Source organism: Nipponia nippon, unplaced genomic scaffold (assembly GCF_047370975.1).
Source record: "Nipponia nippon isolate SJK-2023a ecotype South Korea unplaced genomic scaffold, ASM4737097v1 scaffold_5, whole genome shotgun sequence".
Taxonomy (NCBI): Eukaryota; Metazoa; Chordata; class Aves; order Pelecaniformes; family Threskiornithidae; genus Nipponia; species Nipponia nippon.
Window position 1 is genome coordinate 48,900,065 of NW_028262369.1, and position 14,875 is coordinate 48,914,939.

At 36.8% G+C, this 14,875-nt stretch overlaps 1 protein-coding gene across 8 annotated transcripts in view; it reads right to left on the minus strand.

The window, feature by feature from the left end:
* The window catches only part of SUCO (SUN domain containing ossification factor), a 42,648-nt gene that overhangs the window by 9,837 nt on the left and 17,936 nt on the right, over positions 1-14,875 (minus strand). For 5 of the 8 annotated variants that reach the window (XM_087732343.1, XM_087732341.1, XM_087732347.1 and 2 more), the window contains exons 5-17: positions 12,215-12,355; positions 11,875-12,025; positions 10,654-10,774; positions 10,307-10,431; positions 9,751-9,818; positions 8,971-9,078; positions 7,742-7,847; positions 6,024-6,044; positions 5,735-5,790; positions 4,708-4,799; positions 3,900-3,965; positions 980-1,054; positions 384-480 (exon numbers count right to left, since the gene is read on the minus strand). In XM_087732343.1, coding sequence (XP_087588469.1) covers positions 384-480; positions 980-1,054; positions 3,900-3,965; positions 4,708-4,799; positions 5,735-5,790; positions 6,024-6,044; positions 7,742-7,847; positions 8,971-9,078; positions 9,751-9,818; positions 10,307-10,431; positions 10,654-10,774; positions 11,875-12,025; positions 12,215-12,355 — 1,227 coding nt within the window. The remainder of the gene's footprint in view (positions 1-383; positions 481-979; positions 1,055-3,899; positions 3,966-4,707; positions 4,800-5,734; positions 5,791-6,023; positions 6,045-7,741; positions 7,848-8,970; positions 9,079-9,750; positions 9,819-10,306; positions 10,432-10,653; positions 10,775-11,874; positions 12,026-12,214; positions 12,356-14,875) is intronic. The other 3 variants (XM_087732342.1, XM_087732345.1, XM_087732344.1) reach the window with 3 other exon arrangements.

The following is a 14,875-nucleotide window of genomic DNA, read 5'->3' on the forward strand; positions in this document are numbered from 1 at the left end:
CCTTGCAGGAAACAGCCTGCAAAACCTGGAAGAATATTACATCAGTTTCCACCCAAGAAATCTGCAATAGCCAAGGGCAAAACACTCCTCCTACTTCTTCTAAACAAAGTAATACAAACAACTGAGAAAGTTAGTGATGCATTTTGACATTTAGTAAAGTGTTAAAACAAAACATATCATAACAGAAATAGCTATAAACAGTAACTAAAGCAATAAATTTCCCTAGTTAGTACATTATCATACTACAGATTTCAAGTACTTGCCTTTTTATTCATTTAAGGCGGTGTGCCATATCTGAACATTCTACTACCAAAGATTCCAGACTGGTGCATGTCAGTCTCTGCTAGGAACACACTGAAAAAACCCCAACACCCATCACTTACTCTGGTGAAGGAACAGGAGTTGGTTCAGGTAGCCTTGGTGCAGCTGTTGAAGTTGCAGGGGTGGCAGTGACATTTTCAGACACAGTTTCGTTCCCTGCTACAGGAAGGAGGAAAACATGAACATAAAAATTCAAGAACTACGTTTGTTTTCAATGAACTTTGGGTTTGTTTGGGTTTTTTTAGATTATTAACTGCACCACCAAATTAACCGCAGATGTCATTCAAAGTTATTTGAATGAAAGTGCTACTGACAGTTTGCGTATACAGTGTTATGAACAGTCCCAAAATATTTCCAGGAAGAAGCAGCAGGTTAAGACTTTACACCTGAAGCTGGGTAATACAGAGAGTAAAGATCTCTGAATACAGCTGAACAAACATGTCTGTTATCTTTGTATCAGTTCCCTTTCTCAGCAAATTCAGCATCTTTGTTCCACTTTTCACAGTCAGTAGGATAAGAAGTCTACAGCACAAATCAGATGTCCCATAAAAGGTGAAAAAGTCATTTAAACATAGATCATCCAACTCCTCACAAAAAAAATTAAACAAAATAAATTAAAACTTTCCAGAGTGATTGTCATCTAAAAAAACAAAAATACCTTCAGCTTCAGATGACTCTTCAGTTTTGGCTCCTAGCATATTAGCAGCAATATTCACCATACTTAGGATAGCATCTAGAAGAGAAAACAACTAATCAAAAGAGGACATATTCAGAGGGTCCAGAAATTAGAACCACTGAGTAATCCGCTATTTTGTAACACTTGCTTGAAACAAATCACAGCATAAGGACATAAAAAAAAAAAACCTAGTCATTCTATTACACTGGATGCATCTTTTGCTTTTAAGGGATAAGTTTATAAGCTAGAAACCTATATTTGAAAACCCCTATCTAACCTTCACCAGCTAGACCTTCTAATACCAGTGAGAAGTACTCACTGATCATTAGTCCACCAAGGAAACCAAGGAACAGTAAGACAAACAGAAGAATATTTAAGCATGGAATTTTCTGACAATCTGAGTGTGTGAACCCACTGAGGGAGGTCTCAAGCCAGAAATTTAGAGCTTGAACACTCAAACGGAGGAGCTCTAATAAAGACAGGTTGGATCATTTGTCATAATAGCACTAAAGAAGTGACTCAAGAAATGTCATTTGCTAAGTGAGCGAGATAGAATTCTGCCTTTGAACACAGGATGTCCACAGCAGGACAGATACAGAAAACTACAGATTCATTCAAACTAAGCTGGAATCTCTGCCATTTTGCATCATACCTCTCTCCTTAATCCCAAATCTTATTTTTGGCTCTGATACTGCTGCAACATAACAATTCTAACTATTTTAAGATTTGAAGAAGAAAATTTACACTTTACAATCTGTTACTTGAATGCAATCTAGATCAGTCAAGGCAACTGGAAGAAAACCATAACAAATATCCACAGATCTGGCTTAGATTTTTTTTTTTAAGAATCTTAAGTAGAACAGTTTTGTCACCCCAAAATTTACAGAAGTAAGTGCAAAGAGGGTCTGTTCTATATCAGCACATATATTAGATACAGCTAACTCTTTGGTCTTGATATTGAAAAGAAACATCATTGCCAGGCTTATTTAGAAGACGAAGAACAGGGAAAGGGCACCTTATTGTAAACATGTAAAACTTGGCCCAATTTTGCCCGTTTCTCCCCCACCCACCAACATACATCTGTACTGTACATTACATGGATAAGTTCATAAAGTTAGAGAGGCATTTTAGTAGTAATGACAAATTTCTTGGACTCCAGGAAGCTCTGTTCAGAACCTTGGTTCTGCCTTTCCTCCAAAACGCGTCAGAGACTACATTCCTGAATTACATTATTTATCTGGGGCTGTATTCTTTGAAAAGTCATGATAAACAAAAGATGTTAAATGAAGTATGAATGGTTTCTTATTACTGATGGAGAAGCAGAAAAAGAGGGAGAATTAAGAGTTGGTATAGAAGCTTGCCAGTCTAGGAGAATGGCAGGAGGAAGAACAGTGAGCTACCCTCACAGGTTAGACTAGCGGAAGACTGTAAAATACTTCTTAAGAGATCAAACGTCCGAGAAGCCCACTATCTCCTCCTCAGAGGTCCCTCTTCCTTACTGTGTATCAGTATTTAAAGACAAACAATGCAAAATGGAATTCCATCACATTTGTCCAAGCATGCACATATAAAAAACGCAGCACAAAAAAAACAACACTCAAACACAGTACTCCTTCAAAAAAGGAACACTGACTACCCTGCCAGAGATGAAAGGTCTCATTAACAAGATCCACCAGCCAGAAGTAAATAATGATCACTGCAATGTTTCAGTACTCAGCTGCCTTTCTAAAAGCACTAACAGTAACAGGTGTTTCAAATCTTTTCATCATAGCTTTAGTACTCTAAAAAAGCAATAGAAAAGTCACTGCATTTTTCAGACAGTGAACAAAAAAACCCTTGCAATACTGCACTTGCAGACAGAACACGTGAATACACCTCATCAAGACAGCTTGAAGATAGAAACTTTGAAAGTCACAGATAAGAGATAAGCAGTGTCAGGGAAGAATGTACTGCTTTCTCTCATCTGTCAGAGGCTAACATTTAGAAATAGAGTGTCTTTTCCACTATCTATTTCTTTGAAAACTGCACTAAGCTGTGCAATATTCCTAGCCATGGCCTTTTAGTTCTTAAGTGACAACTACCTCCTAGGAAATAGTAGGAAAGAACTCTGCAGCTCTGATCCACTATGGGGTGAAAGGAAAGCCTGAGTACAAAGAGCATTCATTTTGAGTGCAAATCTACACTACAGTAACAAATCTTCACTAACTGGGACAGAAGGAAGAATGGTACAGTATAAGGGCTCTTTAGAAGAAGTTGTGTGGCAGCTGATACTATCCTAAATAATTTAGCAGTTAAGAATACCATTAAAACTGAATATTCAAGCATTCTTAGCCAAACAAACCCCACATCTAGAGGTCTACCAATGGAAAAGTGACAAGAGACAGTCAAGAACCATTAGTTGTCTCAAAAAAAAAATACACAGCTCTTACAAAGAACATAGAAGCTACAATATTTACATAAAGCCTCCTCAGAAAGTGTTCTCCATCCCTTCCTTTTAAGTTGTACAAAGTAAATCTTTGTATTGCCCTCTATAAATAAGGCACCTTAATTAAGCACAGATTTCCAAGTTCTGAATAATTAAGGTTCTACAGCACTTTAATACTGGTTATCTATAGCCCTTGGTAACATTCCTATTTTTAAGTGTTCAGGATCCTTAAGTACAGAAAGTGAAGTTTCCAAAAAAATAGAGATCTGGAAAGTTCTATTTTTAGAACTCTTGAATGATACCTCAACTTCAAATTGTTACTATTTATTCATATGCAATTAAATAGGAATCACAATAAATTGTTTAGGCAGAAAAATAAGAAAGTCATAGCTGTTGCATGGCAAAAATGTCATTCCACTTTCAAGTAGCTCATTTTGTTTCACCACAGCAATAATCTTTCTAATAAATCATACTCACTTGTAGCAGAACCAAGGAGATTTTTTGAAGATTTTTCTTCCCCTGTATTGTAATCCAACAGATAATCTATGTACGAAGAAGAACACTTATGACTATCAAAATTAAATGTCATGGGCAAAGAAAATAAACCTCAAGATTTAACATGTCATTCAACTATGTCAGTTTGACAGCACTAAAATAAAACAATAAGAATGGAGTTAAAGGTCAGAGACTACATACTGAAATATCAACCTCCAAGCAATGAGAAATCCAAAGACAAGAAACTCAAAAGAGATTCAGGATTCAAGCTTCAGTTTCCCCAGGATTCATGACACAGATGCAGCAAACAGCTCATTGAGCTTTGTATAGGGTTTTCCCCCCCCTCCTCCTCATGAGAGCTGGAGGTAGGTGTTTTCATATTTCTTATTTAAACACAAAGTCTGCAAGCCAAAATAAGCACCTTCCCAATTGCTTGCAGCATTGATCATACAATCTCAGGAAATGGGCTACGGACACTAAGAATAAACCTGTTTCATGTGAGCTGCTTTGATTATTTTAGTTATCCTTTACTACCACCAGCACATGCCTAGCCTGTCAAATAAAACAGAGACTTATTACTAGCATTTTAAAGTAACCCTCCAAACAGTTACAACACATGGTTTAAAACTTAAAAGGACTGTTGGATAAACGCAAAAATGCTGAAATACCATCAACAAGACCAAGAGTAAATTTAGCAGTCAAATAATTTCTCATATGCAGGAAAGAGTGAGTGACCAGACTAGCACGAGACATGTCTGAATGGCTAAATATCCAGAAATTATTTGCTTACCATAATCTTCATCAAAGAGTTCTTGTCGTTCAGACTGATACTGAGAATCAGCTATTTCTTCATACTCTTCAACCATGCTAGTACCAAATACCCTAAGAACAAAGTTTTAAAGTAAAAACCTAATATTAGTCTATTAATCATGTAATTACTTGACATAATAGATAATTTGATAAGCAGTATTAACAAACTCGTATCCATGAAGTCCATTGCATGCTTTCAAGTGCTGCAACAAAACAAGATCCTGTTTTTAATTCTAGTAATTCCAAAGAGACATTTCCTCCTTTACTTGAACTCATACCTAGACTTCCTTGTCTTAAGCTCTTCATGAGCTCTTACACATCCTCTTCAGCTTCACCTTTGACTAACTTCAAGAGTATCTATTCATGACTACCTCATTTTGCATGCTATATTCTCTTTGACCTGTTCTGCCAAAATCAAATCAATCCAATTTAAAGCAATCTTGTCAACTGAAAATACGGTTTGGCTCACAACACTAGAGTTCCCAGGTTCAAATGCTGGCATAGCTTTGACAGAACTACTGAAATTATCTTTTAGGAGCAGTACAGAGGCTGATTATTCTCTGAACTACACACACACAGTTGTTCTGATTTAGATATTCCAAGCAGTACTAACTGTATGTACCTGGGGTGCCATGCAACACAGCAACTTCTCAAAAGCACTCACCACACCTGCTCTTTTTAGTTCACCATTTGTTCCTTGTTTTACTTGGTCAGCCTTGAAATGCTCATGTCCTCCTGTAAAGCTGCTCATGCTCTTGTTTCCTAACACCCCCCCGCAAATATAAACTATTCCTTACATACTGGAGAATCAAATAACAAGATTCAAAGCTTCTTTAAACAGATATGAAGCATGCTATGCAGCAGGTAAATGCGGCAACTACTTCAATTCACAATATTTCCAAATAACTTAAACTGAAAACTAGAATTTGTTGCCCAGCTATTATTAAAACACACTAATCCTCACTGCAAGGAGCTAGAAAGACAAAGCAAAACATTTAAGATATTACCTTATAAGACTTAAAGGACAAAAATGTTCTGATCCAAAGTGCGATATCAGCTCCACCTAAAGAATAAAAGGTACTTAAAATAAAACTCCAAAGACCCACAGAGTCAAGAGTTCATTCAACATATACATCCAATCTTGAAATTGCAAGTTTTGTTTACTCAAGGAATTTGTAGATTGCCCATAACAGAAGAGACTCAAAGATTTGTTCTTGCCATGCATTAAAGTGCTGAGTCGCAGTAGAGAACACCCCAAGCCCCATGCATTCATCATTCCAAAGAAGAGTTGCTAACCTTTATGTACTTGATGAACATCTGAAGCGAGAGAAAGGAAAAGAGGGGGGGAAAAAAAAAATAGATGTCAGTACAAAGGCTGAACACATGCCACAGGCAACTACAGAGTTTTGTTGGTTTTAATTCAGTACTATAAATGCCTAAGAAGACAAGTTATGAAGGATAAAATTGCAATACTACTTTATCTGCCTTAGGTAGCAAGATTTCATTTAGCCCTTGTACCTTGCAGATAGAAGGTAACATGCAACAAGTGTTTTATTAATGAACTTAACAAGTTACTCAGTTTTTCTAGGCAGCATGATTGCAGACAGAATACTGAAGTGTATTAAATTTGCTAAGTGTATTTTTTTTCCCTTAAAGAGCACAGATTACAGAAAGTGACTCAAAAGGAAAAAAACCCTTCATAGCATGCATTCTATGTACTGCTGCTGCTTCAAGTTCAATATAACACACTTCAATTTATAGAAACACTACTGGAAGAAAATGTATAGAGCATCTGATGATACATTTGGAAGCTTCAGTCATCAGTATTCCTAGTGAGAACTTGACTACACACTGGTATTTATTTAATCTAAATTAATTTGCAAGTGTAGAATGCATTTATTAAACCACTATGTAGACACTACCAATGAAGGACTGTTAATAATCTGCAAGTGAGATCAAGATAACTAGTCCCATAAAAGCACTCTTACAAAAAAATTCCATTATTTTTTATACAAGTTCATTAAGCCAGTTCAAAAATCAATTTTTGAAAAGTGTTTCGGACTCTTCTTCTGTAGACTAGGCACACTTAGAAATTGCAAGATTCCAGCTACCTTAAGGCATTAATTCAGCCAGAAAGCAGAATTAAACATAAATGAAATCTTTATCTTGCAACTCATGCAGAATTTCTGGGTAGAGAAGTTAAATAACTATCATTCATAGCTACTTCTTCATGAAAGCACAAATCGTAATTCAGTAGCACAAACAAAAATTTTTTTTTTTTTTGAAAGCACCATAATTGGAAGATAACACATCCCTGGACAGGACCTAAAAGTCTGTATTTTATTTTCATTTAAACCTCCACTACCCCCCAATATTTTCACAAAAGCTTTTATCCCAGTTAAGTTATTTTGAAGGCCAAGAGATCATGCAAGTGCTCCAGTAGCAGTAAGCCTAAATAATTTGCATGAGTCGCAGTTATGATTGAATAACTGCAAAACTGCACTTGGGGTCTATTGATGAGAACCAGAATTCAAATGCTTACTCTTTCAGATTCACTTAAAACTGTATAGTGGAATACAGCACAACAGTATCAAGAATATGCATATTCTAATCTGTGCTCCAGGGAGTGTGTATATGTATACATAAAGCAAGTACAGCCAAGAGACAAAATAGGTTGATACTTGCAATTTTATATTCAGGAGTCAGTTGATTAACTCAAATAGAATAGAACGCTATCTGGATTTTTCTTAATTCAGATAGCAACTTGGACACAAGGTAATAGGTGCTTCCCAAGACCCTCTCAGTTGCCATTATGAGGACGGGAATATACTTGTCATTGTGTGACAAGGGTCTAGTACACGGCCAATCACACTAGGGCCACTAACAAAACTAGTGCAATTAATGGTAAAGCATGCTTTGATAACATGTTTCTCTGGATGCTCTGTTATACAGAGTAAGCCCAGCAAACCCTTCCTGTCCTGAGAAGCATGGATGCTTTTGCAGTGTTAAGTTACCTTAACATATTTTGCATACATCTGTTCATCCAGAGGAAAGCTTTGGACATTTCTCTCATCTCTGGCATGGAAAGTACCTAATTTAATCCATTTGTTTGTTGGATACCTAGGAAGAAAAACAATGGAGTCAACTAACGAAATGCAAGAACCCACTGTTTACAGAAATTTGCTGAAGTTTCTCAAAATGCCTTTTCACAGAAAAAACACATTTATTTTTTTTTTCAGTTGCAAGATAGTGGCAATGTGTTTTATCACAGAGAGAAGAGTTGCAAGATAAGGCTAGTCCCAACACAAAACCTCAGCAGTACCTCTTCACAAACTTGAAACAGTTTGCAAGCCCTTGAAGGATGAAACCCAATATTTGATCCAATTATTGAAATTCAACTAGCCTACAGTAAAGTTTCTGGAAAAAGTCACCTCAGATGAACACTGAAGAACATGACACAGAAGCGGCAGTTGTAAATATTATTGTAAGCAAGCAGCAAAAAACTGTGAGCAAAGTAGAGTTAGAAACAGGCAACAGATCAAGTCTGGAAAATTAGAATCCACACGCTTTGAGCACTGAAGAAGAAAGTGAGTTTTTTTGATACACTGTGTGAATGTCTCCTCTTTCACATACCAGAATGATCTGCTCACTCCTAAAAGTACTGGGGGTACGACATTGCCTAACACACAATAAAGCCACCCTTTAATCAGCCATTTGGCCAACCAATAGCAGTCTTACCCCTTCCACTTCCTCAGTACTGTAATTTTTTTTTTTTAATAGTTTGGGGTTTTTTTTTTTTTGGACAGAGTTCAGCATTGAAGACAGTGAAGACATGTGAAAATGGTCTGAATGACAAGGGAGGAGACAGCCCACAAGTCCAGTGGCATTCTGTTAAGGCATGTTCATTTTATGATCTGCCATCCACTACCTAGCTATTGTATAACTTCTACTGCTTCATCGCTACTTTTCAACAAATTTTTCCTTTTCATTTTTAAGGTGGCAAAGAAAAAAAAAATACAGGAAACATGGAAAGAACTGAAACCATGTATTCTAGGACCTCACAGTTGCCTTTCCATGTGAAAAAGAATGCTAGTAATTGATAATATACACAAAGAAAAATCCATATAACGTCAGTGAATTACACGTTGCATAACAACAAGCATACAGAGATCATGCTTCACGAAGCCATCTATTTAATAATTATTTCAGTTTTCATTCAGAAAGGCAGGTTTTGATAACATACCTGTCACTAATAGACACCAGAAAGTCTTTAGGAGTGGAAGAGAATAATTCATGATTTGCAATATCAAGCTGCTTTACTTGGACTGGTTCACAGAGCTCAATAACAAACCTTGAAGACAAAAAAGGAAGTTAGTAAAAAAAAAAAAAAGCACTTTTCCTTCTACAATTACAATCCCCTCTCCTTTATCTTGTTACTGCATTCTTCATTGGGTATAAAAGAACGCTACAAAAATGCTGTACAATGAGGAGGCATCACTTGTTGCTCCCTTCAAAATTATAGTGACATTTACCTGCATATCTAGCTTAGTAACTCTAGATAGCACCTGCAGCTACAAAAGCTTCATCCATCTTGTACTCAGAGGCAAAAAAGTCACCGAACTGAAAATTAAGGATAGCAAACATCCTTTAAACCACACCTGAAATACCAGTTAATACATGGTAAATGCTGATCACGTGTCCTACAATTATTTGAGAGCTGGGGAAAGAAACCAAAATCTTTACTTGAACACTCAGTGCTTTCTCTTCTGCAAGATTATAATTATGCAAAACCTACAAATACTGAAGTGAATAAAGTTATCCCCTTAAACTTACTTCTCAATACCAGAGACAGAATTCTATGGGGGGCACAACGAAGTGTCTACTGCTAAATCTGTCGAGTTCCTTCCACACACATTTCAGGCAGGCACACCAAAGTCAAGTCAGTCCCACAGGATACATACAGACCCATTGTGATGGAAAACTATAATCACCCCTGTCATACAAGCAAACCTCAGTAACCTACCAGATTTTAGTACTGCAAGGATTTAACATATACAGGTCCATGTTTTCCATCAAAATAGCTGAAGTGCTCTGAATAAAGAAGAGAATTAGTATTTTAAATTGTATGGTAGATACTAATGCAGCACCAAGGGTTTTTTCTCCTCTCTCCAGAAATAAGTTTTATATTAGTTACATAGACTAATACCAAGTTTCATAACGTTCTTAGCAAGATAATATACAGGAGACAGTATGCCATACTACTTTTCGGCAATCACAGATTACTTACTATGGTGAGCCATTTAATACAACTTTGTTCAGTTTCTGTAATGCATAGACTCTGCTCCCCCTTCCAAATTCACTTAAAGATGTAAATTTCTCTATAGCGATCCCTCTTAAAACAAGGGACAGATCATAGTTTACATTCAATTTTTGTAAATCAAAAATCACAATAAACCCGAACACAAAAATAGAAGATTACTTCAGAAATCAGTGTTCAGTTTTAAATAAGTGTATTTTGTACTACTTCTTGCATAAGAGTAAACTGAAATAATACACACTAATAATTAGTAAATGCTTACCTTTGCCTCTGGATTCGCTGCCAGGATTTTGGCACCACACTCTACAGAGGCATAGTTATTTCTGTTTTTCTGAACCTTTTTTGTGGAATGCTGCCCACCAACAGCAGAAGGGTGCATTGACTGACCTAGGAACAAGAAAATATTGCTACTATAACAAACCATAAAAACAAACAGTCTTTTCACTTTCAGGGAACTGCTTTTGAATAATAAATGCTATCAATTATGTAGTTCTAGTAGAAAAATGAAGTTCCAGGCTGCATTCCAAATTCAGACAGTTTCACTATTCAAATCTGAGACAAGATGAAAGTGGTCTGTATTTAGACCAAACCAATGAATCCTGAACTTACTCTTTTCTTTCTCCACTTCCATGACTTTCTTCTTCCATTCATCAAATGTTGGAATGTCTCCAGGGTCCTTTGGAGTTATGACTGACGTAGGGTCAATTTCTCCTGTTTTCTTATAGTCTTTCTGCAAAAGAAAGAGCCACCAATTGTGAATATTTTTCAGAACCAACAGTGAAAACAAAGATGAACTTAAATGGTTAAAAAAAAAAAAAACACCATGCTCTCATCAAGTCAACAGCAGATACATTGTTTGAACCAATGTTAAAAACTTAGTGCCAAGGCACAAGGCAAGCTCACAAGCCAGAAAAAACATGTAATGATTTACTCCCAGAATTATAGATTCTTTCACTGAGATGCCGGTAATTTTTGTGGCTAAACTAATACATTTAAAGTAAAACATAAGCATTCCGTCTCATAAAACATCTGCTTTTTCGTCAAGATTTTTGCTTTTCCTCCTCCTAAGGAGAAAATGTTTCCCTGTAGTAGAAATCTTCAAATATGAACGTTGGTCATGACAGAATTCCAGAGGTCCCTTGAAGCTTCTGAACACCTCAGAAAACAGCAGAATGAGTTATTATTTTAAAATGTTTTATTTAATGATCAAAGAAATAATGTTTTGGACTTGCCTGACAAAGCAGCAACCCTTTAAGTTAACCATACGCTATACCATTTCAAGTCTTAACTTCTCCTTTGTACAAACACATTTCCAATACACCACCGGACATGTGAAAAGCTTTTGCTAGACGTTTCAAGTGTAGAGGTCATTTTGTAGACAACATTTTACAGGTAGTTTCCAGAATGACTGCTTTGTAGTTCGACATTTTCTCTGCACTTAAAGCAAGAATTATTTCACATATAGTTCTATAGCTGAAAGCCCTCAAAAAAGAGCCAAAACAGCATCCTGCAGGAAGTCCCAGTTAAACTATCCGTTACACGAAGAACATTTCTTCTGGATTCTGCTCCAGATAGTTTTGTTTGATTTCCCCAAGTATTTGAAGAGACTTAGCTCAGAAAAACAGTTCTGTGCCAATGAATCAACCTTGCTGCCCTTTTCTTCCAGTTTATTATACCCTTATTGAGATGGCCATATCAGAACCACACACAGTGCTCAAAGTGTGAGGCAATCAGAAAAGTGATGGATATCGCTCATCTTTAACAATAGTGATAACCTAACACAAGTCATTATGCTCCTGTGTGTACTGAGTGGATATCAGCACTGCTTACCTCCCTTTTTAAGTTCTCTGAGGCATTCAGAGCAGATTTTTGCTCATCTGCCCCCTTTTCAGCTGCTGACACTTTCGATTCAAACTCAGATTTTGTCTTCTTTCCCTTGCCATGTGAAGATGATATGTTCTCTATATGTTGACCTGCAAGGCTGAAAGTTTTAAGAGTATTAGGACCTATACAATTATCACCTTTTCAGCCATATGCAATCTTAAACATACACGCACACAAATGTACATAAGCAAGCACATGCACATGTTCATTGCAAGGCCAGGACAGAAAAAAACCCCAACCAATTACCTTTAAATTATTCAGACTCACAACCTACTTCAATACTCACCTCTCTGGTGGACTGACAAAAGAGGAAGGCTCACTCTGAGGGTCAGCCTCAAGTGTCCCACCAATATCACAGTCAGGTTCTGACTGCTCAGCTTCACTAGAGCTGACTACAGGGATATCAGCACGGGAATTTTCTATTGCACTGAAGGGAAAGAAATAACATGCTTTTTACCCTTCTGATTAACACAAGCAACCCTGCTAATCAACCACATAACTAAAGATATTTGAAAGTTTTAAAAAAGCAACAGTCTCACAGAAATAATTAAGAAAGGAGGAATGAAATATGCTATACTTGTGGAACTGCATTCTCAGCTGTACCCAAGCAAGAATAGAATTTCCTTTTCCAGCCTGCCTGTCCCACCAAAGGAACTCAGAGCTAGCTTCTCATCTCCCAGAACTCTCAAACATCTTAGCAAACACTGCAATGGATACTTTTTCTCATCATCACTACAAACTAAGAACAGCTTCATAGTTACCTGACTGCCAGCAATTTTCTTTTCCCTTTCAACAAAGGAATCAAACACGAGACTGAATTCCATCACTAAAAGCTCCTAAAGTTCCCAAGTCAATGGGAAACAGTCAGAACAGAACTTGGCTAAAACTAGTGGAGAAAAGGGATGGCAGACCGATATATAGTAGAGCCAGCCAGACTTCCTTTCCACTGGATTTTTTTTTTTTTTTTTGCTGGTGTAATAAAAATGAGGTAAGCCAACAGACCATTATCCAAGCTGCATAAACAGCCCAAACTGGCTAATCTGCCCACTGCTTTACTTCCCTTCTCCCAAGAAGACTGAACAGAGTCAGTGTGCCAAAGGCAAAAAATAAAAAGAAAGCCTCCCGATATGCTCCTTAGGAATGATGGAATGGGTGGGGAAGAGAAAATGGATAAATAATAACTTTTGTGACTTTCCTCACTTCTCCAGTACAGGGATGACTTTCATATTGATCTAGAAAGTTAAAACCAGGTATAAGTAAAAGTCCTTATTCTGCCTCCTAAATTTCAACATAAGCTTTCTTCAACATCAGCAAACTAGGTTAATCCAATATCATGATACAGAGCTGCAAAAACACAAACAGCATGTCAGCAACTTAAAAGAGGATCTTTTTGGTTCTGCTACAATCATCAACAGAAGCAGCTGTAAAACACACAGGGAGTCAATTTTAGTACCTTTCATATGATAAAGTTCCCACAGCATAAACCAAAAAAACTCATAGGTATTCAAGACTTTTTGCTAGGTAGCAAAACATAACAAATGCTAGGAATACAAGAATTTATTAGCTACAAACAAAGAGTAGTTTCTCTGAATGCCCCAAAACGCACACATCTGAAATGCACACAGTTTAGCTCTGCATGTAACACTTTGACTGAAGTAAGGTTGACCACTACACTTAAAACTAACATGCTCCACATATTCTTGATCTCAGTGAATAGATGACAGTATGAGTAATTATCAGCTGAATAAAATATGGGACAAGTACAAACTTAAAAATACCCTGACACCGGGGTGTACCTGACTGGCCTCAAGTAACTACTTTTGGCAGAAGGTAAGTTGCACAAGCCTAAGAGCTGCAGTGCTCCCTCTCCTTTGGGTACTTTCATTTGTTAGTAGCTTTGCCTTAATTTTTAAAGTGCATTACCAAGCTCACTTTGCATGGCAGCTGTCTTTACTTGCAGCCAGAAGAGGAGCTCAGCTTATTTTTCAAGAAGTTTTCCCCAGGTTACGTCTGGATAGAAAAGCTACAATCAGTGCTATCCTAAAAAAAAGATTCATTACGAAGTAAAAACAGTTTGGAATAAACTTACTTCCAGAATATTTTGACTAAAAGGTCCTGCTGGAATATCAGACCAGTAACACTTAAGGGAGCTGGACTTTGTGACACAGTGATGAGAATCAGCATCTAAACCAGGAAAAATTCTGTCTAAAGATAACAAATGCAACTGAGTCTTTTTAAAGATCGTGTTTAACTATGGAGTTGGACTACAGCTGTTTTGGATATTAGAGTTAATCTGCACAAAAACAGACCACCTATTACTACTTAAAGCTAAACTGACTTTTGAAATAATGTATAAATATGCATCTCTCCTACACTCATTCTACCCTTTCTTCCTGTAAATGGTACTAGTGTCAGAACACTACTGCCAAGCATTAACTGTATCAGGTGCTCCCAAACAAGTTTCCATGTTCACTTGTTTCATAGTTCAAGTCTTCAGAGTTCATCACTCCAGTATTACCCAACTATGACAGCAAGACTATTTTCAACAATTACAAGATACCAAGCTGAATGTTCAAAAGAAAAGAAGATCCTGAATCCCATTCTAAGACCTGACAACAGCAGGACTTACATTATGTTACACAAACAAATTAGTACAGTAGCCAACAAAAGCTATAAAAAGAAACACACTGAAATTACATTCCAGTTTTTCCTTATAGAAACTGTGAATAGGGGAAGCTTGATTTTTCAAAGACTTGCAATTAAAGAGACACTTATGAAGTACCAAAAGGTACTTACGCATTAGCCCTAGCAGACTAGACAAGATCAGTCAGCAGATAAGATTTCAAGACCTTTTCTATGGTAAAGAAACTAAATTTGGTAAACCAGAAAAACTGGACTCTTAAAAAATCCGAAACACCAAAGAACAAGAGAAGTCTACTTCATTTTT